The following is a 26,021-nucleotide window of genomic DNA, read 5'->3' on the forward strand; positions in this document are numbered from 1 at the left end:
TATTTATATATACATTTTTTGTACTTCTTTAAAAAATGAAATATATCATTCAAAAATAAAAACGGTGTATTTATATATATATTTTTTTTTTACTTTTTTTTATTACCATTTTGGCACAATTTTTTTAATCAGAAAGAGCACAAAAAAATAATAATGCATCATAATTTATGATGCATTATTATTTTTTGTGTCTGATTAACAATTTTTTTTTTTTTTTTTTTTTTTTTTTTTACTTTTTGTACTTTTCTATTTATTTTTTTGTTTTCCAATTTTGGCACAATTTTTATTTTTTTGACTACAGTAACATTATGTTAAAAAAAACTGCCATTTAAAGGGTTAAAATCCAGAAAGTCTATTATTTTTAGTAGTTAAGCATTTTTCTTGGGGGGGGGGAGGGTGATTTTAATAATTCACCCTCATTTGCTTTAATAAATACTTTATTTTGCACTAGGTACAAAATTAGTTACACTCAGGACTCAAAAATATCCACAACATTTTTTTTTTACTTTTTTAATTTATTTTTTATTTCTATTTTTTTTTTCAGACACAGCACAAAATAATAATAATAATAATAATAAAGCATCATAATTATTGATGTTTATAATCACTGACATATCTTAAACTGTAATAATAAATAATAAATAATTGATTTATTTGTGGGGGGTTTTTACTACAGTGGCATTATGTAGTAAATATAAACTTGCATTTAAAGGGTTAAAATCCTGAAAATCAAAAAAATTTTGGTAGTTTTTTCAGTTTTAGTTTTTATTTAGTTCCTGTTAATAATTTGATTAAACTTAAATGTTATTATAGTTTTTTATTAATGTTTTAAATATTTTTTTATGATTTTTATGACATTATTTTTTGGACTACAGTGGCATTAAGTTATCAAACTTAATGCCAAAAAATCTTAAAAATCTATTAATTTTGTTATGATTAGGGCTGATGTTTGTCAGTGAAAAATCAGTGAAAGCAGAAAAAAATATATAATACTATGTATAATATTTTTATGACCTGTTTTTAATCTGAGTATTTTTTAGATGGATGCAGAAAGGTTAAATAAAGTCTGTAACAGCAGATGATCCGTCTCTTTCTCAGGCAGCAGAGCTGAAGTCCTGGAGGCGAAGCGTCAGGCGGCAGCGGCGAATGCGTCCTTACAGGAAGCTCTGGAGCGTTTGGAGGATTATCGTGTGAAGCTGGACCAGTCGTCATCTGCTGTGGACTCGGCTAATAACAGCATCAGGAGCACTAATGAGCTGGTCAGAGACTCAGAGGAGAGCGGTGAGTGATTTCACTAAACTCTCTCTTCATATAAACACGTGAGGTACATATGAGCCGCTCATAACCGTCTCGTCCCTCAGCAAACACGGCCAGATCCAGACTGAACGAGGCTCACCTGAAGGCAGAGCGGCTGTTCGACCGTCTGAAGCCCCTGCAGACTCTGGGAGAAAACCTGAGCCGAAACCTGTCGGAAATCAAAGAGCTGATCAATCAGGCTCGCAAACAGGCGGCTTCGGTGAGTCTCACCTCACGTGACTCTCAGAATAACACACAGCATCACAAACAGGACTCTCACGATCATGCTCTGATCTCTGCAGATTAAAGTGGCCGTTTCTGCGGACCGGGATTGTGTGCGAGCGTACAGACCTGAGGTGACGTCCAGTAACTTCAACACTCTCACGCTCACCGTGAAGACCAGCGAACCGGACAACCTGCTCTTCTATATGGGCAACAGCGCCAGCGTAAGTCAAATCACATTTTGAATTACATTTTGAACAACCTTTAAGTTGGCTTGAAAAAGCCTGATCAGAAAGTGTGAAAAAGTTTTAACATTTTAAAACATGATTAGTAGCATGTCAATAGCCTGATTAGCATGTCACTAACCTGATTTTAGTTGCTAGGCTTGCTTAGATTTTTGTAATAATTTTAGTGATTCAACTAAACTTTAGTGTTGTGTTTATATACTGATATTATATAGTATAGTCAACATTTGAAGTGGATCAAAAAGTTCATCAAAGTTGTCCTAAGACAAGAACAATTATTCTTTTTTGTTTTGATGAAGGGTTTTGATCCACTTTAAATGCTGACTTTTAATTTTAGCTTTTATTTATTTTAAGTTAATAGTTTTAATGTGCTGTTATAGTTTTTAATAATATTTTCAATTAGCTTTATTTTTATATTTTCAGGTAGTATTATTATTTTAGTAAAAAAATATATATATTTTTATTATTGATTTATTTTTTTTGTTATTTTTCTATATACTTTTGATGACTTTTTAGTTTGTTTTTATTTTTATTTCCATAAATTTTATCTTTAACTTTAGTATTGTTTATATACTATTATAGTTTTTTTATTTACTATAACATTTTGAATTAGCTTTTATTTTCAGGTTTCATTTTAATTTTAGTTTAAGTTTTAGTCATTACATTTTTTTCTTTTATTATTATTACTTTTTTTAATTAGTTGTGTTTTTTGTGTAATCTTACTATTAATGTTTATTTTAAGTTTTATTTTAGTTTAAGTTTTCATTTATCTCCAATGAATATATTTAGGGATTTAACTTATTTCTGTTAGTTTCAGGTATTATTATAATTTTAGTAAAATTTTATTTTTTTATTGATTTATTTGTTTTGTTATTTTTCTATATGCTTTTGATGACTTTTTAGTTTGTTTTTATTTTTATTTCCACTTAATTTTGTCTTTAACTTTAGTATTGTTTATATACTATTATAGTTTTTTATTTACTATAACATTTTGAATTAGCTTTTATTTTCAGGTTTCATTTTAATTTTAGTTTAAGTTTTAGTCATTACATTTTTTTCTTTTATTATTATTACTTTTTTTAATTAGTTGTGTTTTTTGTGTAATCTTACTATTAATGTTTATTTTAAGTTTTATTTTTAGTTTAAGTTTTCATTTATCTCCAATGAATATTTTTATGGATTTAACTTATTTCTGTTAGTTTCAGTCATTGCAACAGGGAAAAACATCTATTTTTTAATGCATGCGTTATGTTTGTATGTATATTCCAACGTTTAAAGTCTCAGTTTATGTAATATATATATATTCATATCCACATCAGGAGGATTTTATGGCTTTGGAGATGCGTCATGGAAAGGTGTCCTTCCTGTGGGACACTGGCTCCGGACACACCAGACTGGAGTATCCCAGCGTTCAGATCAACAACGACAAGTGGCACAGGATCAATGCGACGCGGTTCGTGACTCTCAGCTCTGATGGGACGTTTCATTTCTTCCCTTTGAATGAGTTTCTGACGTCTCGTTCTCCTGTGATTGTGCCGCAGGTTTGGGCGACACGGGACCCTCACGGTCCAGCAGACGGACTCTGAGCCGCTGCCTGCAGTCAAGTCCACCGCGTCTGGATCCTCCACCGTTATGGACGTCAACAAATCCACCTGGGTGTTCGTGGGGGGTCTCGGCGGTCAGGTGAAGGTGAGATGAACGTCTGTCTGGTGTTTCTCAGGGTTCAACTGTATTTGGGCCTGTTTACATTCATTGTGTTTTTCCCAGAAATCACCAGCAGTGAAAATGACCCACTTCAGAGGCTGCATGGGCGAAGCTTCACTCAACGAGAACAACATCGGCTTGTGGAACTACGCTGAGAGACAGGGAGAGTGCGGCGGCTGCTTCATGAGGTACAACACACCACTCACCTGCCTCAGTAATACCATAGCAACACCATAGCAATGCCCTAGCAACCAGAACTCAAGCCATCATAGCAACCATATAGCAATGCCCTAGCAACCATCTGTGACACCTAGCAACCACTGAAAACAACATAACAACTACCTAGGTCCCACAACTGCCTAGCCAACAACCCTAGCAACCACTTAGCAATGCCCTAGCAACCATCTGTGATGCCTAGCAACCACTGAAAACACAATAAGAACTGCCGAGGTCCCATAGCTGCCTAGCAACACCCTAGAAACGACTCAGAGCACCCTAGCAACCATTTAACAATACTCCTGGCAACCATCTGTGACACCTAGCAACCACTGAAAGCACCCTAGTAACAACCTATGTAGCAACACCATAGCAACTACCCACAAAAGCCTAGTGACACCCTAGCAATCACCCAGCACACCCTAGCAACCACTCAATAATGCCCTAGCAACCACGGACAACACCGTAGCAACTTCTTAGGTCCCACAACTGCCTAGCAACAACCCTAGCAACCACTTAGCAATGCCCTAGCAACCATCTGTGATGCCTAGCAACCACTGAAAACACAATAAGAACTGCCGAGGTCCCATAGCTTCCTAGCAACACCCTAGAAACGATCCAGAGCTCCCTAGCAACCACTTAACAATACTCCTGGCAACCATCTGTGACACCTAGCAACCACTGAAAGCACCCTAGTAACAACCTAGGTAGCAACACCATAGCAACTACCCACAAAAGCCTAGTGACACCCTAGCAACCACTCAATAATGCCCTAGCAACCACGGACAACACCGTAGCAACTTCTTAGGTCCCACAACTGCCTAGCAACAACCCAGAGCATCCTAACAACCACTTAATTCCCTAGCAACATCTGTGGCACCTAGCAACTGCCTTGCAACACCCTGGCAACCACTTAGCAATGACCAAGTAACATCTGTGACACCTAGTAACCACTGAAAACACAATAAGAGCTGCTGAGGTCCCATAGCTGCCTAGCATCATCCTAGAAACGATCCAGAGCACCCTAGCAACCACTTAACAATACTCCTGGCAACCATCTGTGACACCGAGCAACCATTGTAAACACCATAACAACTGTCTTGGTCCCACAGCAGCATAGCAACACCCTAGCAACCACTTAGCAATGCCCTAGCAACCATCTGTGACACCTAGCAACCATAGAAAGCACCATAGCAACTACCTAGGTCCCATAGCAGCCTAGTGACACCCTAGCAACAGCTTAGCAATGCCCTAGCAACCATCTCTGACACTTAGCAACCACAGACAACACCGTATGCCTAGGTCCCACAACAGCTTAGCAAAAATGCAGATCACACTAGCAACCACTTAACAATGCCCTAGCAACACCTGTGTCACTTCCCTTGCAACAGTCGCAACTCCCTTGCAACTGCCTAGTGACACCCTAACAACCACAGAAAACACCTGTAGCAACTGTCTACGTCCCACAACAGCCTACTGACACCCTAGAAACAGCTTAGCAACCATCTGTAACACATAGCAACCACTGAAAATTAAATAACAACTGCCTAGATCCCACAACTGCCTATCAACACCCTAGTAACAACCCAGAGCACCCTGGAAACCACTTAGCAATGCCCTAGCAACATCTGTGGCACCTAGCAACCACTAAAAGCACCCTAGCAACTGCCTAGCGACACCCTAGCAACCACTTAAAAGTGCCCTTGCAACCATCTGTGACACCTAGCAGCCACTGAAAACGGCATCACTGCCTAGGTCCCACAACTGCCTAGCAACAACCCAGAGCACCCAAGCAACCACTCAGCAATGCCCTAGCAACCACTGAAAGCACCCTAGCAACTGCCTAGCAACACCCTAGTAACCACCTGAACTCCGGCCCTGTGTGTTGACGATCTGATCTGAAAACAGTCACTGATGCTCTTTGGTGTTTCCCGTCCATCAGCCTGCGCACCGAAGACACGTCGTTCCACTTCGACGGCAGCGGTTTCTCGGTGGTGGAGAAGTCTCTGCGCTCCATGTCCACCAGCGTCGTCATGTTCTTCAAAACTCTGTCTCCTAACGGCCTGCTGCTGTATCTGGCCTCCAACGGCACCGTACGTTCACTCTTAAGACTGCTCTAACACCTACTTATGTCCCTCTCAAGATCTCATCAGCGTCTCACTGGTGTCTTTCTCATCTGTGTTTGTAGAGGGACTTCCTGTCCATCGAGCTGGTAGAAGGGAGGGTTCACCTGACCTTTGAACTGGGCTCTGGAGCGCTGACCATGACCTCCAACAGAACGTACAACACCGGCACCTGGTACAGAATCGCCCTGCAGAGGAACAAGCGCAGAGGTGCTGTCTAGGGTTCGATTATGTCTTGAATATATCTCATATGAGGTTGAGTCTCACAGGAGCTGGTGTTTGTCGTATCCGCAGGTCATTTAGCGGTGATGGCCGCTGATAACCCCACGGAGCGAGAGGTCATGGAGGCGGAGTCTCCGGGTTCGGCCTCTGACCTTAATCGCTCTGACCTTGACCCCATTTACATCGGTGGATTACCGGCCTCTCGGCCAATCAGGTGAGAGCAAACTCTCAGAGGATTTGCTACAGTTATTGGGTTATTTTTTTGTCTTACGTGTGAATTTCTTGTGGACGTTTGCAGGAGGCAGGTTGTCGCTCGCTCTTTCGTGGGCTGTATGAAGAATGTCGAAATCGCTCGTACGAACTTCGACCTGCTCAGAGAGTCGTATGGAGTGAAGAAAGGCTGCGTCCTCAAGGTACAGCATCACAGGAAAAGCTAAGAGTTAAATCATAAAAATGTGTAATTAAAATGAACTAAGGGGAAAATGTAAAATTTGTAATAATTAAAAAAAAAAAAAACACTTACTAAACATCTTAAATGGTAAAAAATGTGCAATTAAATCACTGTAAAACACTTCAAAATAAATCACTTAACACAAAATAATTAAATGGTAAAAATGTTCAATTTAAGAAAATACAAAAAAATCTAAGCAAAACACTTAATAAAAAAATCTTAAATTGTAGATTAAAAATAAATTTTAGATTACAATATAAAATATCTAACACTAAAATATTAAAATATTAGCAATGTAACATTACTATAATGAAATAAAAATAGTGGTGGGCCGTTATCGGCGTTAACGTGCTGCGTTAACGCGAAACTCTTATCGTGCGATAAAAAAAATATCGCCGTTAATCTATTCTCAAATTTGGGTTGGGAGCTGGGTCTAAACTACGCAAGCTATGATGACTTTCACCTTGATAGTTTAACGCGGATGTATACCGAATATGGTCGCGCGTTTAAGTCTCCTCCGCCAAAACACAGACAGGATCGCGTCGTCCTCCATTCATGAAAACAGAATCTACTATAGCGCGAAATGCCACGTAAATTCGTCGTTTTTTGGATTCATAAATCAAATGTTGGTCAGTCACTTAATTCAAATCGCGAGATGGACTAGTGTATGTGAAAACTGAAATGCAAAAAGACCGTTTTAATATGAATCTGATATGTTCCGTTTGCCTAGCTGTATGTATGCATTGCGGAGACGAGCTTTTACTACACGCATACTGAAACACACGTGACGCTCCCGGTAATTTTTGGCATTTTCATCTCACTTGAACAAATAAACTCAATCTCCCAAACTGCTGTGAGTGTCACTTTTACCGTTTCATTTGAGAAAACTAGCATCATATCATACTGTATACACAGAAACTTCATGGCAACCTGTCAAAATAAAAGTACGGTGTAACATGTAATGGGCTGGGTAGGTGTTGACGTTAAAAAAACACAATCTAATAGGTAGAAAAAATTATTTCATTGTTAGTTAGTTAGTAAACACAAGTACATCTAATTGAACATAATTTATTTTCATCAACAAATTATCATAGAACAGCTTTATGAGCTTTATGATCCATTCTCAAAGACTTACTTTTAGTCATTATTTGGGTAGCACACATATTCTGAATGCCTTCAGCAGAATTCAAATTAGCCATTTTAATCTAGATTAATCTAGATTAATTCCAAGATTTAATCTAGATTAATCTAGATTAAAAAAATTAATCTATGCCCACCCCTAAATAAAAATATTAAATATCTCTAAATAACTTTAAAATAGTAAATATTATTAATATAACATATTACTATAATAATTTTAGATTCATATATAGAATATCTAAAACTTTAAAATATTAGTGTAAACGATGTAACATTATTATTGTAATTTATATTCAAATATGTTATCAAAATAAATGTTAAAATATATAATATATAAAGCTAAAATATTTAAAATGTTATATTAATACTATAATGATATTAAAATATTAAATGCCTGAATATCTAAAACTTTAAAATATTAAATATTATGAATATAGCATATTACTAAAATAATTTTAGATTTAAATATATAATATTTAAAACTCTAAAATATTGAAATGTTATCAATGTAACATTACTAATATAATAATTTTATAATAAATTATAAAAATCTAAAACTCAAAATAAATGTTAAAATATATTTTTAAAACTGAAATATTTAAATGTTATCAATGTTATATTATTACTATCATGATATTAGAATATTAAATATCTAAATGACTAAAATATTAAATATTATCAATATAACATTTCTATAATAATTTTAGATTGTAATATCTAATATTTATTTATATATCATTTGCTAAAAATTATTTTAAACTCCCTTGATATTTATATTCTTTGACCCCACTTCAACTTCTTTATCTTGTGACACAAACACAGAAATATAAAGTCCTGTGATGAAGAAAATTATTAATTATAAGTAAAGGAAAGTTTCTGATTTGGAGGAATTATAGCTCATGATGTTTGTCCTGGTGTGTGTTCACAGCCGATCCGCAGCATGTCGGTGTTCGGCGGAGGTTATCTGGAGATGCCAGCCGTCATCTTGGCTCCTCAGACGGAGATCATGAGCACCTTCTCCAGCAGACGTGAGGGTGGCGTGATCCTGGCAGGATTGAGCAAGAGTGCAGGACGCTGGCGCCGACAAACGCAGCAGGTTTGTTCAGTCTTCATGCCGTCATCGCCGCTGTGTCTACAAACATGTCAGATCGCTCATGTGCTTCAAATGTTTTTTTTCTCAGCCGTTCCTCCTGGTGATGCTCGTGTCCGGATCAGTGGAGGTTCATGTGGGCGTGGCAGAGGGCGGAGCCTTGCACAAAGCCGTCGTCAAATCACAGAACGGCTCCTTCAGTGACGGACAGGAGCATTCGCTCATCCTGCAGAGGAACAAAAGGTCTGTTACATGCAGTATTTTAAAATCAATTATAAACTGTTACATTTTTATTCATATTTTGTCTGTTTTTGTTTTACCATATTGCATTTGATTAATTTTAGTTAACATTTAACCTTTTTTTTATTATTTTCACATGCAATTCAAATGCATAAATTAAGTTTAGGCCTAGAAAGCTACTGATGGGTTGAGTTCAGTCAGTCTGATTCTTCCTCGCTGTGTTTTTGTCTTCAGGTCCATCGCAGTGTTTGTGGACGAGCAGAACCAGGCGCTGGTGAAGCTGGGCTCATCTGCAGATAAAGCTCTGGCTCTGGAGCGGCTCTTCATCGGCGGTGTTCCTCCAGCAGAGGGAGCTGCGCTCACGGGATCCAGCGGATCCTTCTACGGCTGCATCAGAAACACAGCGGTGGACGGCATGTGAGTGACACACACACACACACTGATATGTCTGTGTGATACTGCAGCATTTTAGTATCAATGATATACTATTATAGTTTTGAGAATTCTTTGTATCGATTTTAATTTTACATTAAAATGTTCAGTTTTCACTTTAATTTAGTTTTAAAAAATATATTTTGTCATATTAGTTTTTTTTTTTTTGGTATTGTATTTTTTATATTACTGTATAGCTTTACAAAAAAATTGCTGCTTTACAGCTAAAAATGAATTTGTTTCATAATTGCTACATTAACACTGATATGTTTATGCTGCCTTTGAAACAATCTATGTTGTATGGAAGCACATTTCTGCCACTGAATAAAAATAAAAAAGGTAACTGCGACTTTTTATCTCACAATTCTGACTTTTTTCTCAGAACTGTGAGATATAAATGCACAATTGTGAGTTATAAAGGCAGAATTGCGAGATATAAACTTACAAAGTTGCAATTTTGAGAAAAAAGGCAGAATTGCATCTTTCAATTTTGGCTTTTCTCACAATTGCAACTTTGTATTTCTCAATTTGGACTTTCTCAGAATTGTGATAGTGTATCTTTCAATTCTGACTTTTTTCTCACAATTGCAACTTTGTGTATCTTTGAATTTTGGCTTTTCTCACAATTGCAACTTTGTATCTCTCAGTTTGGACTTTCTCAGAATTGCAATAGTGTATCTTTCAAATTCTGACTTTTTTCTAAAAATTGCGACTTTGTATGTCTCAATTTGGACTTTTTTCTCACAATTGCAACTTTGTGTATCTTTGAATTTGGGCTTTTCTCACAATTGCAACTTTGTATTTCTCAGTTTGGACTTTCTCAGAATTGTGATAGTGTATCTTTCAATTCTGACTTTTTTCTCACAATTGCAACTTTGTGTATCTTTGAATTTTGGCTTTTCTCACAATTGCAACTTTGTATCTCTCAGTTTGGACTTTCTCAGAATTGCAATAGTGTATCTTTCAAATTCTGACTTTTTTCTAAAAATTGCGACTTTGTATGTCTCAATTTGGACTTTTTTCTCACAATTGCAACTTTGTGTATCTTTGAATTTGGGCTTTTCTCACAATTGCAACTTTGTATTTCTCAGTTTGGACTTTCTCAGAATTGTGATAGTGTATCTTTCAATTCTGACTTTTTTCTCACAATTGCAACTTTGTGTATCTTTCAATTTGGGCTTTTCTCACAATTGCAACTTTGTATCTCTCAGTTTGGACTTTCTCAGAATTGCAATAGTGTATCTTTCAAATTCTGACTTTTTTCTCAAAATTGCAACTTTGTATCTTTCAATTCTGACTTTTTTCTAAAAATTGCGACTTTGTATGTCTCAATTTGGACTTTTTTCTCACAATTGCAACTTTGTGTATCTTTGAATTTGGGCTTTTCTCACAATTGCAACATAGTATCTTTCAATTTGGACTTTTTTTCTCAGAAATGCAACTTTGTATCTCAATTTTGACTTTATTTATCACAACTGTGAGATATAAACTCGCAAAAAGTTATAAAGTCCAGTTCTGAGGAGAAAAAAAGAGTGTTATGTTCACAGAATTGCTTATGTTATATAGTTTATGTGTCACAATTCTGAGAAAAAAAATCTGAATTGTGAGAAGTCACAATAACCTTTTTTATTTTTATTTAGAAGTGGGGACAGGCTTCCAAAGGGTTGTATAAAGCATTATATAAATAAAAATAGACAGTATTATATAGTATAATGAGCTGTAGGTTTAATTGGAAAGGGAGAATGAATGTTCAGCTGTGATGTGTGTTTCAGGTTGTTGGATCTGTCCGCTGCTCTGCATTATGAGAATGTGGACATGGACAGCTGTTTGCTGGAGGAGAGACCCAAACGTGTGGTTCTGCCAGATGAGCTGGAGGCAGAGCCGACCTCTGACCCCGCCACACGACCCCTGTCACCCCCGGTGGAGCTGAGCGCGCTCACACCTGGCAGCAGCAGCGTGAGTCACGCGAGAAACACACCTGCACACCTGAGCAGAGCACATATATTTGTTAACAAGAAAAAAGTTGTTCTGAGAGTGATTCCAGAGATAGTTTTAACTACGGTCAAAGTTTTTTATATTTTTTTGTATATTACATTATTAAAATATTACATTTTTAAATGTTATTTATTCATTTATTTATTATAAAAACTTTATTTCATTTAGACCATTATAAAAAAAAAACATTTTTGTTAAAATAAAATAATCTTTATAAAAATCAGTATTAGGTTTTTAATTCAATATTACATTTTAAAATTTTTATTTATTAAAAAAAACTTATTTCATTTCGTTTCCAAGGCAACATTTCTAAATTTTCAATTAATTTAACTTTTTTCATTTTTATTGAACTAAAATTGCTAAAATAGACATTTGTTTATCCTTGATTCAGGGTTATTATTAACTAAACTAAAACTAAGGCCATTAATTTTTTTTTTCTGTTATTCGAAAATAAAATTAGATTTACAAAATCAATAATACATTTTTAACATTATCTATTTAATTATTTTTTTATAATTTTTTATTTGTATTTTTTTTATTTTTTTATTTTCATTTAGTTTCCAAGACAACATTTCTGATATTTAATTTAACTTTAATTTTAAAGTTATAACTTGAATTTTTCATTTTTTATTCAACTAAAATAGCTAAAATAGACATTTGTTTGTGCTTGATTCAGGGTTATAGTAAACTAAAACTAGGGCCATTTAAAAAAAAAACATTTGTTGTTATTTGATATAAAATAATCTTTATTAAAAAAAAATCAATATTACATTTTTTTTTTTTCATTTTAATAAAAACAATTTCCAAAGCCACATTTCTGATTTTTTTGTTTATCCTGTTTCATTTTTATTGAACTAAAAAAGCTAAAATTAAAATGAAAAATAATAAAAGCTCTATAGATTTATTAAAAATAAATGAACTAATAAAAATGTAAAAAAAAAAAAAAAAAAAGCAAAATGACTAAAACTAAAATTCAAATGAAAACAAAAAATATAAAAATGTATTCAAAATATTAATAATAACTATGACAGTATTTCAATGATGCTAAAATAACACCGATCTGTTTTGATTCACCTCCTGAATTTACTAATGAAGTAAACCAGCTTTATTTTAATTCTTTATGCTTTATTATTTTTCTAGTTTAATTTTAATTTTAGTTAAAGTTTTTAATTTTAGTTCTGTATTTTTGTCATTTTATTTTTATTCTTTTTTGTATGTCTATATAGTTTTATATTTCAATTGTAGTTGAACTAATCGAAAGTGAGAAGAAATGTTGCATAACGAAAATATCTTTGTGGTTTTAGTTTTAGGTAACTAAACATACTGAAAATTTTGATTGTCATTATGAGTTGTGTGACATTCTTCAGATAGTGTTGATAGCATTCTTCAGAGTTTCTGTCCACATAGAACATGTGTTACTCACGTCTGTTACATTGTAAAAATGTCATACCTGTCTCTTGCCCTTATATGGTCACTTCCTCAGTGTGCAGCAGCAGATCAAACAGAAACCTTCCCAGGATCCCTCCAGTTCGGACTGTCCCGACACAGTCATGTGATCATGGGCTTCAAGAATAAGACCGTCAGAACCAGGTAAACCTACCATTAAACAGAGCCAAACTGATCAGAGTTTACTGTCAGAAACCCTCCTCATGCATCTCAATGAGTGCATTACATCATTACATTATGATTCACAGATTAAATATTCATGAGCTGCTGTTTATCTGAGCCAAATTGATTATTAAACTCCGGGAACTTTCATCAAACTAATGCTCTGTGAGACTTTATGTTGATATTAGTTCCTTAGTTGCTAAAAATTAAAGGAGAAATCACGTATTAATGTGCTTATAATCAAAATAAACAATGACTGGATACTATTGGCACCTGAATCACACAATTAAAAAAAAGCACAAATTAGTCAAATTCTACAATAATGTAATTAAAAAATATATAATTTATAAAAAGTATAATATTGCTAAAATTATAAAATGGTGTGTGTGTGTGTGTGTGTGTGTGTGTGTGTGTGTGTGTGTGTGTGTGTGTGTGTGTGTGTGTGTGTAAAATCCTGTTAAATTTTGTAATATTCTTTAAATATTTAATTGTATATATTTTATCCTATTTATTATTTTGTGTAATATTTAAGAGAATAGAATAAAATATATACAATAATATATTTATAATTAATACATGCAATTTAAATATATATATATATATATATATATATATATATATATATACACACATAATTAAATATTTAAAATAATAAAGATTTTATTGATATACAGTATATTTAAAATATAAAAACACTTAAAATATATATAAATATATATGTAAAATATAGTGTTGGTAGTATTTACTTTTATGTATTTTACCCTATTTAATTTTAGAATTTAATTTTATAGTTTAACTGCATATATTTTGTCCCATAAAATTTTATATTATTTGTAATAATTATAAATAAATTAGACAAAAATCTAAATATTTAAATATATTATCAAATTTAATATTCTAAAATATATTAAATTAAATATTTCATACCTACATTTACTTTTTATATATATTTTAAATAGTCAAATCCTGTATAATTTAATCATATTTTTTTTTACTATTTAAGTGTATATATTTTAACCCATTTATTATTTTATGTGTAATATTTAAAATTAATCAAATAAAAGAAGCAATTCTATTATTAAAATATAGTATTAAAATATATACAACTAAATGTTTAAAATGTAAAAACATATATTAAAATATAAAAATACAATATTTTACTATATTTTCAAATATTTATTTGCATTTTTGTATAAATTATACGTCCCATATAGTTAAAAAAAGTCATACATATATGTGACTTCTATGTCTTTTTTAAATGGTCAAATTCACCAGACACATGCTAACTTTGACAGACTCTGCCATAGATCACAGTAACTCATTGTCTGTTCCTCATCTCAGTTTTGCAGTGAAGCTCTCCCTCCGGACGTTTGCTCACAGCGGTGTTCTGTTCTACATGGCCAACGCCAACCAGCAAGATTACGCCGTTCTGCAGGTGCAAGGTGGGCGTCTGCTGTTGTCATGTGACCTGGGCAAAGGCCCCGCCCACGCCACGCTGACCACCGCCATCAACGACGGCCTCTGGCACACCGTGAGTCTCATCACTCCGCCTTAACATCAAATAATCCATCTTTAATGAACCTGTAGATAAAAATAAAGGCATATATGTGACCCTGGAGCACAAAACCAGTCTTAAGTCGCTGGGGTATATTTGTAGCAATAGCCAAAAATACATAGTATGGGTCAAAATTATTGATTTTTCTTTTATGCCAAAAATCATTAAGAAATTAAGTAAAGATCATGTTCCATGAAGATTTTTTGTAAAATTCCTACTATAAATATATCAAAATGTAATTTTTGATTAGTAATATGCATTGTAAAGAACCTAATTTGGACAGCTTTAAAGGTGATTTTCTCAGTATTTTGATTTTTTTGCACCCTCAGATTCCAGATTTTCAAATAGATGCATCTCGGCCAAATATTGTCCTATCCTAACAAAGCATACATCAATAGAAAGCTTATTTATTGAGCTTTCATATGATGCATACATCTCAGTTTTGTAAAATTTAACCTTGTGACTGGTTTTGTGGTCCAGGGTCACATATAGTCTGATATCATGAGAATTTGGAGCTCAATTTTATTCAAAGGCTTAAAATTCCGGATGTTTGTGCAGGTGAAGGCCGAGTTCAGTAAGAAGACGGTGATGGTCAGTGTGGACGGCACTGAATCTGACCGCACACCTACTAAAGGACACACACTAGACGTTGAGGGGAAGCTGTACCTTGGTGGACTTCCTCCAACATACACCGCCAAGAGAATCGGAAATGTAACTGATCTCCGCTCAATAAAAGTTTTGAAAATGTCATGTTCAGCTGTTTCTAACTTGTGTTGTTCCTCAGGTGACCCACAGTCTGGCGGCGTGTCTCCAGGACGTGACGTTCAACGGCGTCCAGATGAACCTCAGCGCTCCGCTGTCGTCTCACGCCGCAGGATCCTGCTTCAGACGCGCTCAGGACGGAACCTTCTTCAGCGGAAGCGGATACGCAGCGTTCAGTGAGTCTAACACACAGTGATCAGGGCCAGTGTTGGGAGTAATAATATGACTTTTATCAAGTAACTAGTTAAGTAACGCATTACTTTTTAATTGACAAGAAAATAGTTACTTTTTCAAAAAAGAAACACCAGTTACTTTCCCCTCATTTATTGATTAAAAGCTCTTCTGTCCCCATGTTGAGAGAAATTGTGAGTAAGATGTTCCTTTAGTTCTAGAATAAATGTGAACATGCATTAATTCATCTCACTCACTAAAAACAGATCCAGTGTTCTTCAAAATGAATAAAAACACTTAAATTCAAGCAAACCTGCAATAATTAAAAGTTAAATAATACAAATATCCTTTATGTATTTAATCCCATTTTATTAACGGATGTCTTTGCTGCCGACCTTCGATGATCCAATTCATCCATACTAATAAGTAACAATGACTCAAGATAATCGAACATTTGTTTTCCTTTTTTTATTGCTGAAGAGTTGGCTTTTTCTTCTGTGGTCTACTGTACAGACGGAGATTTACTTTTCTCTAAGCCTGAGGCTTTTGCTGTGAAAAGGCTTTTCCATTTGACAAAAATAGAACTTTTTATATTAAAAACAAACAAGCCCTGCCCAGATTTAAAAAGTAACACAAAAGTAACGGAACACATTACTTTCCATGAAAAGTAACATAATTAGTTACTTTTTTAGGGAGTAACTAAATGTTGTAATGCATTACTTTTAAAAGTAACTTTCCCCAGCACTGGTCAGGGCTCTACACTTACTTCTCCTTCTTTTCCCTGACTTAAACCATTTAGGAGCACAGTCAAAAATTTAGGAGCACCTTTTAATCAACAATCCAAAAATCTGTTTAAAAATTAGCCTTCCCATTACAAAGTGATGTTTGACTCTTTAAGGGGAAACAATGCAGGCAAAAACATTTTTAAGATTTTGTGCTTTTGTGTTTTTTCAGACTAGTGGAAAGAAAACGTCCAAAAGACACTGTTAAGTGTTTCTTTTATAGCACTTTATCTATTAGTGTCAATAGATTTCAATTATAATACAGATTTTAAATCCTGTTTTCTCAAAATGAGTTTTTTCTCCTACACTGAGCCATAAATCTCCACTTCAGTAGCTCTTACACACACCAAACTTTACATTTTTATTCCTGTTTATATTCTGAAGATTTTTACAGGAGAATTTGTTCAGATATGAATGTTTGATTATACGGTACACAACATTTTTCAAGATTTTAAATGTATGCAAATTAGCGCATATTTCCTTAAATAATGCTCATTTGGATATTTAAACCTAACATTTTAGAAATATTTTGCAATTATCAGGCAATAACTATTTGTTATTATTTTTACCCTAATCACCTGCAGTGTCTCACCTTAAAGTGATTTACAGGGAAACTTTGTTTTTATTTTTGTAATGGCATTTTTGGCAACTTTATTAAAAGTATGTCGCACTGCTGCTCCTAAATATTTCTTCATAGTCACTTGCAGTAGTTTTCAGTTGCGCTGGTGATGAATGAATGATGAGCTCAGAACGTCAGGCTGATGTCTGGTTCTTCCCGCAGTGAAAGAGGGCTATAACGTGGGCTCGGATGTGACCGTCAGTCTGGATTTCCGCTCCACGGCGCCGGATGGGGTTTTGTTGGGAATCAGCAGCACTAAAGTGGACGCCATCGGCCTGGAGCTCATCAACGGACAGGTTAATATCACTAACACCTTCTCTGTCAGTCCATTTCAGTGTTGGTTTGGTATCATTGATATACTTTGATATATTTTGATCATAAATTAGATTTTAATTATAATTTCTGTTTTCGTTACCATTTCAATTGTATATTTTTCTTGTGAAAATTTGTTTATATGTGCTGTTTTGATAAGTTTTGATATATTTACGGTAGGAAATTTATAAAATATCTTCATGGAACATGATCTTAATATCCTAATGATTTTTGGCATAAAAGAAAAATCGATAATTTTGACTCATACAATGTATTGTTGGCTATTGCTACTTGAGACTGGTTTTGTGCTCCAGGGTCCCAAATAGTATTTAATTTTTACTTTTCTAGTTTTAATTTATTTGTTTTAGCTATTTAATGCAGTTTAGTTATTTTATGGTGTTTTTTTGTATATAGTATTTAATACTTTTCTTACTTTTTATTTTTTAGTTTATTTAATGCAGTTTAGTCATTTTATTAGTTTTACATTGCATTTTATACCGTGTATTTTATGCAAATTTTCTGTGTAGTGTTTATTAATGTTTATTAGTTTTAGTTATTATTAGTTGCTATGCAAATTTAGTTGTTTAAATAGTAATTATTGGTTTTAATTTATTTAGTTTTAGGTATTTTATGCAATTTGTGTAGTATTCATTTTTATTGGTAGTTTGTTATTTTACCGGTATGCTTTTTTATAAATTAGTTTTTTAATGCAAACTGTCTATTTATTTACTAGGCTTACTTTTTTAATGCAATTTGTTTATGTGATTTGTTTTTGGTTTTTATGCTTTTTATTTTATTTTTTTGTCTATAAAGTCTTTATTCATTTTTATTCACCAGGTTTCGTTAGATTTTTTTTGTCATGTTTACTCGTGTTTTGCAATTTGTTTTGCAATTTGTCTACATAGTATTTATTAATTTTAATAAACATTTATTTATTTATTAGTTTATTTTATGTATTTAATTATATGTAATTTGTCTATATAGTATTTATTCATTTTCATTTCATCTTTACTTTTAGTTTTTTTAATGTATTTTAGTTATTTTATGCAATTTGAGTATTATAAATAAAGAAAAGAAAATTAATATATAGTATTTAATTGTATTATTTTCAGTTATTTTAGTAAGTCAGCTTAAACTAAACGAAAAAATAAAATATAGCTGAAATCAAATGTAATAAAAAATACGTTTTGCAGTATTATTTTATTTCAATGTTAGTTTAGTTTATTTTTTTATCATTTTAGTTTAGTTAATAATTTATTTCCCTCTTTGTTTTTATCATCGGTTGTTATTTCCCAGAGCTCCTCATGTCATTTCCAAGTGTTTTCTGATTATTAATAGCGTGTTGGTCTGATCACAGGTGGTGTTTAACGTCAATAACGGCGCGGGCCGGATCACGGCGAGCAGCAGGAGCGCTGTATCCATGTGTGACGGCCGCTGGCGGACCCTGGTGGCCAAGAAGCAGAAACACAGCTTGAGTTTGACCGTAGACGGCGTGACGGTGACCGCAGAGAACCCATACTCATCCTCCACCTCAGCCGAGACCAAAAACCCCATCTATGTGGGCGGATACCCAGGTACGACTCCCATTATGTTGTACAGTGCCTTGCAAAAGTATTCATTTTTTTCACATTTTGTTTTGTTGCAGCATTATGTTAAACTGCTTTAGATTAGTTTTCCCCTCACATCAATCTACACTCCATACTCCATAATAATGACAAAGCAAAAACCAGATTTGCAAATTTGACAAATGCATTAAAAATCAAACACTGAAATAAGTAGATTGCATAAGTATTCATCCCCTTAACTCAGTCCATAGTTGAAGCAGCTTTACAGCCTCAAGTGTTTTTGGGTCTGATGTGAGCATCTTTGCACATCTGCATTTGGCAATTATCTGCCATTCTTTGCCTCACCTTTTCACCTCTCCATCTCTGTCAGCTTGGACATTTTCTAGAGTCCTAGTTGTTCCAGTCGTCTTCCATTATGGAGAATGCTTCTGTCAACCTTCAATGCAGCAGATTTGTTTCTGAACTCTTCTCTAGATCATCGCCTTAACGCAAGTCTGTCACTGAGCTCTACAGGCAGTTATCTTGGTTTTTGCTCTGATCTGCATTTTCAGCTGTTAGACCTTTTCTGAGAGGTGTGTGTCTTTCTAAATCAGACTCATTCAAATCAATTTGCCACAGTTTAACTCCACTCCAAGTGTAGGAACATCTAGAAGCAATATGAATGCTCCTGAGATACATTTCCAGTGTGAATACTTATGCAACGGGATCTTTTCAGTTTTTTATTTCTAATAAATTTGCAAAGTTCTTACAAACCTGTTTTGTGCTGTCATTATGGAGAATGGAGGGTAGATTTATGTGGAAAAAAAGTAATTTAAAGCAGTTTAACATAATGCTGCAACAAAACTATATGTAAAGAAACATGAAGGGGTATGAATACTTTTTCAAGGCACTGTATTAGATTGAATCTCCTGTGCTGATCTGAAGTTTATAGTGTTATGTTGGAGTCTGATCGAGTGTTTCTCTGTTCTCTCACAGCGGATGTGAAGCAGAACTGTCTGAGCAGCAGAGAGCCGTTCCGCGGCTGCATGAGGAACCTGCGCGTCTATAAGGGTCACGTCACCGATGTGCTGGACTTCAGCGCCGCATTCGCTCACCCGCACGTCTTCCCTCACTCCTGCCCGGCCAACCCTGCATAAACGCCTCCGGTTCATGCAAACGCAGCTCAATCCATTCCTACACACAATGTTTTCAATAACTTGTGAATTTTGACTCATAACATGTTTAGATTTGATACTTGTTCAGGGTTTCTGCAGGGCTTGGAAAACAGAGGTGTTCATTCACAGCAGAAAATCTTAAATTCATGACGTTGTGGGATTAAGTGTTGCATGCACTAAAAAAAAAAATCTTAAGTATTTTGATGTTGTTTTTCAGTACAAATATTATTATTATTATTATTTTACTTGGCATGGACATCACAATTACATTGGACAAACCATATGCATTTGCTTAAGTGTTTTAGCACACAGGCTAATTTCTAATTTTCAACACCTGTCCAAGGGAGGCTATATCTAAACCTTTTTAAATCAAAACACTAAACTAAAGATGCAAAATTAAGATATGAAGTCTGAGAAATTAATTGAGTTCAAAAAATATTAATGTGTGAAAAAAAAAAAAGTTTGCATTTGAATGATGCTGAAAATTCAGTTGTTAAATCCCAGGAATAAATTAGATTTTAAAATATATTCAAATAGAAAACTGTTATTTTAAATGGTAAAAATATGTCAATTTTTTTACAGTTTTTGCTGTACTTTGTGTCAAATAAATGCACATTTACTGGAGGTACAAAATGAAGATATGAAGTCTGAGAAATTGAGTTAATGCTTAAATTAGGAAAAAAATATTAATGTGTGAAAAAATTGCCTTTGAACAAAGCCTATTGGCAGGTTTTTGTTCTTGTTTTAATCATAAGATCAGTTTTATTACATTTTTAGAAAACAAGACTTATCTTACATCACTTGGCTTCTCAAGTAAATTTATCTTGATTTTAAAATCCTTCAGATTCAGTTTTTAATTTTTAATGTTTTTAAAAAAAGTCTCTTCTGCTCAACAAGCCTGCATTTATTTTATCCGAAATGCAGCAAAAGCTGTAAAATTTTTAAATATTTTACTATTTAAAATTACTGTTTTCTATGTGAATATATTTTAAAATGTAATTTATTTCTGTGATGCGAAGCTGAATTTTCAGCGTCATTACTGCAGTCTTCAGTGTCACATGATCCTTCTAATACACTGATTTGCTGTTTGAGAAACATTTAATATTATTGTTATTATTATCAATATTTAAAACAGTTGAGTACATTTCTTTTTAGCATTTGTCTGAAATAAAAGGCTTTTGTCAAATTATACTTAGCATTCAAATGCTTGGACTCAGCTTGGAGTTTTTTTGTTTTGTTTTTTGGAGAAATAAATTCTAGAAAATAAAACTTTTATTTAAAGGATGCGTTAAAGCGATGAATAAAGTCATGATAAAAATATTTATAATGTTACAAAAAATTCTATTTCAGAAAAATGCTGTTCTTCTGAACTTTCTATTCATCAAAGAAACCTGAAATAGTTCTTTTGAGCAGCAAATCAGCATATCAGAATGATTTCTGAAGGATCATGTGACACTGAAGGCGAGTAATGAAGCTGAAAATTCAGCTTTGCATCACAGGAATAAATTACATTTTAAAAGATATTCAAATAAAAAGCAGTTATTTGAAATAGTAAAAATTGTACTGATTTTTGTACTTTAAATCAAATAAATGCAGGTTTATTGAGCAGAAAAGTCCTTTTGAAAAATGCCAAAAATACTGAGGAATTTCCATATTCTAGTGTTTGAAAGAGCTATTTTTGTCAAATTAATTAAAAGGTAATGGAGACTGCAAAAACTGCTTTTAGATTTTTTGTCTTGTTTCCAGCCCAAATATCAGATAATTCTTAAATCAAGAAGGATTTTCTAGACAAGTAAAAATTATTTTCTTGTTTTCAGAAAAAACAAGCCAAAATTAAGTGTTTTATTGCATAGAACAAGCGAAATAATCTGCCAAAGGAGTAAGAAAAAAATCTAATTTTAATTATTTTTCTTGTTTCAAGCAAAGAAAAGCATTTTTTTTCAGTGGGAAGTTTGTATTATCAAATGCTGAAGTCTTGCTAATAAAACTCACCGTCTTCCCAAGACATTTGCATTTTGAGCAAAAAATGCTTTTCTTACTTAGAATTTTTGTCTTGTTTCCAGCCAAAATATCTACAAATTCTTGAATCAGGAAGGATTTTCTAGACAAGTAAAAATTATTGTCTTGTTTTTAGTAAAAACAAGTCAAAATGAAGTGAGTTTTTGCTTAAAACAACCAAAATAATCTGCCAATGGGGTAAGAAAAATAATCTAGTTGTCTGCTTGAAATAAGATTTTTTTTCTTACCCCATTGGCAGATTATTTTGGTTGTTTTAAGCAAAAACTCACTTAATTTTGACTTGTTTTTACTAAAAAATATTAACAAATAACAATAACTTTTTCTTGTCTAGAAAATCCTTCCTGATTAAGAATTTTTAGATACTTTGGCTGGAAACAAGACCAAAAAATCTAAGTAAGAAAGCATTTTTTGCAGTGCGTATGTTGACTTCTGTACGTTTTCTATACTTGTGCATTCATACCGCCTGCAGAAACCCTACTTGTTAATAAAACATCGGTTGTTTGGTAACCAAGCGTTTTGTTTGTTTTACTAATGATGAAATTTCTCCCTCATCCACATTCCTTCACTATCAGAAAGATTCCGGAACATTCCAGAGCGCTGATCCTGAGATCCCTTCAGACAAAGAAACTCAAATCTGATGTAAAACACACAGAAACACACAGAGAGCAGGTGGTTTCATGTCTTTTAATTGGATTAGTTTGATAATGAGCTGTCGTTTCACCCAATATTACGACATGACCAGTCATAGTTTAGCAGTACATAGTCATGATATGAAGTCTATCGTATGGCTACATGTTCCTCGTAATACTAAGACTTCATCTTATGAAGAGATTTGGCCCATTTGTTTCGGTTTGGATCCAACGAGGATACAATGTAATGTTCTGGAGGCTTTAAATAAGTGTCAGATGTTTCAATGTAACGCTGAGTATGATAAACATCCACACATTCATCAGATGAGGGAAATAAACAATCTTTAACACAAATCCAGTTGGCAACATCAAGAATATGTTATATAAAAATCAAAATAAAAAATTACAATTAACAACTAGATCATACATACAAATATTTTGTGTGTAAAAAAAAACTAATTCAGAGCATCAGAGAACGATAACAACGATGATGATGATGATGATGATGATACTGGCAGATAAATAAGATAAGATAAATCTTCATCGTTTGGCTTCTGAATGATCTTCTGTCTTCATTTGTTTCTGGATTCTCATTCGAGTCCTTCATTAATCCAGTTAGTGTTTGATGACGTTGGCATTAATATTCATCTGGTTTATTTCGAGGTAATGTTGACCTGTGTTGATGAATCTCATGAGAACACGTCCAGCTCTTATTTCACACCAAAACCCAACTGCTTTTAGTAAATAAAGTCTGTTTTTGTATTGTGACATTATTTTAATACCAATTAAACACATTCAAACAAAATAAGAATATTAAAAAAAATAAAATTCTTTTAACTTTTAATATTCTCAATTGTTATTCTCATTAGATTCTCAAATCTGTAAAAGTCATTTTTTACAGTTAAAATAAACTTAATACATTACATCTATAAAATAAAATTTAAAAAATAAATTCCCCATTTCAGTAATTCCTCACAATAATCAGATTTTGGGGCAAAATGTTTTTTTTGTCCATAAAAATAATGTCACAAATATATGAAAGCATGTTTCTGCCACTGAATAATTTTTTTTTAAAGATTATTGCAACTTATCTCACTATTTTTTTCTCAGAATTGCGTGATACAAACTCGCAATTCTAAAAAATAAGGTCGCAATTGTGAGTTATAAAGTTGCAATTGCATGATATAAACTTGCAATTCTGAGAAATAATCGCAATTACATGATGTAAACTCGCAATTCTGACTTCTTTTCTCAGAATTATGAGATATAAACTCGCAATTGTGAGTTATAAAGTCAGAATTTGCATGATGTAAACTCAAAATTCTGAGAAATAATCGCAATTGGATGATAGAAACTGGTAATTGTGAGAATTAGTCACAATTGCATGATAAAAACTTGCAATTCTGACTTCTTATGTCAGAATTATGAGATATAAACTCACAACTGTGAGTTATAAAGTCAGAATTGTATGATATAAACTTGCATTTCTGAGAAAAAAATCGCAATTGCATGATATAAACTCGCAGTTGTAAGTTATAAAGTCAGAATTCTGAGAAATAATTGCAACTGCATGATATAAACTCGCAATTGTAAGTTATAAAGTCAGAATTGCATGAAATAAACTCGCAATTTTTAGAAATAATTGCAATTGCAAGATATTAACTCGCAATTCTGACTTTTTTTCTCAGAATTATGAGATATAAACTCACAACTGTGAGTTATAAAGTCAGAATTGTATGATATAAACTTGCATTTCTGAGAAATAATCGCAATTGCATGATATAAACTCACAGTTGTAAGTTATAAAGTCAGAATTGCATGAAATAAACTCGCCATTTTAAGAAATAATCGCAATTGCATGATATAAACTCGCAATTCTGACTTTTTTTCTCAGAATTATGAGATATAAACTCACGATTGCGAGTTATAAAGTCAGAATTGCATGATATAAACTCGCAATTATGAGAAATAAAGTTTCACACAATTCTGTGAACATATCAATCTTTTTTTTTCTCCTCAGAACTGGACTTTATAATTTGCAATTGTGAGTTTATATCTCAATTTTGAGGAAAAAAAAAAAAATCTAACAATTCTGACTTTATTTCTTGCAACTGTGCTCTTATATCTCACAGTTCTGAGAAAAAAAGTCAGAATTGCAAGATAAAATGACGCAATCACCTTTTTTATTCAGTGGCGAAAACGGGCTTCCATACAAATGTCCAAAAGGCCTCTATAAATGAGCTTTCCTCTTTCAATGGTGTGATTTGAGGGTGAAATATGCTGGGCTGGTGTTCTTCACAGGTTCAGTGAGGGTTGGTAGTGTTTAAGTTCACATGGCTTCATCGCAAACATGCAGCGTATATAAACAATACAAAATCGTTATCATACAGCGGGATAAATTAGTGCTATAAATATTATGTACATGCTGTTTTTTACACTGGCTAGTGGTATAAAGCGATGAAACATGCGTCCTGTCGAGGGCTCCTGATCGGAAGGTCGCACACAGTTTTGGCACCAAACAAACTCAATGACCAGCACTGAGCTGCCGCTTGACTCCTTCGGCGGCGGATGTTTGACCTCTGACCTCTGACCGAGAGCCTCGGAGCAGCTGATGGTGTCCGGGTTCATCCGCAGCAAACGTAGGCGCTCAGGTCGACCGTGACTTTAAGACCCATTCACAGTGAGGGTTAACGTGGTAAACGTCTAGTAGATGTGCGTCTAGATCCAAGCAGCGCTCGCCTACAGAAAACACATAAAATATTTCAGATTAATACGTACTGTCCATTTAAAGATAATTCATTTTTAGTCAGACAATCAATATTTAGCAGAAAACATTTTTTTTTTTATTATTGATGTACTTTAAAACAGTCGAAACTATGACGAGACATTTACAAAAGTGATTTTATGTCCATAGAAAGCACATTAAATGTAAGTAAAGTGTCTACTTTTAAGTTTTTGGAGAATAAAATGTCAAAATTTGATTGAAATAACGTTAGATTGTCATTCAGTGTAACGATAATTATGTAAAAACAACATGCTTATTCTGACTTGCACATATTAAAATGTACACAAGAATAAGGGAGAATATTCAATTTTGTTATGTTTTAAATTAGTAAAATATTCTTACTGACAAATGGGCAAAACCAAGGATAGTGGCAAATTTTAAAAATGTAGAATTACAACTAATTAGTATTTGGGGTGAAAGTAATTCGTCTTTTAATCTGTCATAAATTGAGTTTTGTTGTAAATATGCCTGACAAGATTGTTATGACATTTTAGTGGCTGTCTTCTGTAAATTAGGGAAAATGTATATATATATATTTATTTTTGGAAAAACAAAAACAAATGCAATTGAATAAAATAAAAACTTTACTTTTTTTTGGAAAGACAACAATTTTAAGCAGTATTACACTTGTTTTTATGCTTAAACCATTTTTTGTCTTTGACATACATATATATATATATATAT

General features: G+C 33.3%; 1 protein-coding gene across 1 annotated transcript in view; it reads right to left on the bottom strand.

Annotated features, from left to right (window-relative positions):
- Nucleotides 1–25,199: 25,199 nt before the first annotated feature.
- The window catches only part of LOC141300723 (rho GTPase-activating protein 18-like), a 40,363-nt gene continuing 39,541 nt past the window's right edge, over nt 25,200–26,021 (bottom strand). The window contains exon 15 of the mRNA XM_073831022.1: nt 25,200–25,291. Within this exon, the coding sequence (XP_073687123.1) occupies nt 25,200–25,291 (92 nt within the window). The remainder of the gene's footprint in view (nt 25,292–26,021) is intronic.

This window comes from Garra rufa, chromosome 24 (assembly GCF_049309525.1).
Source record: "Garra rufa chromosome 24, GarRuf1.0, whole genome shotgun sequence".
In the NCBI taxonomy this organism is placed as follows: Eukaryota; Metazoa; Chordata; class Actinopteri; order Cypriniformes; family Cyprinidae; genus Garra; species Garra rufa.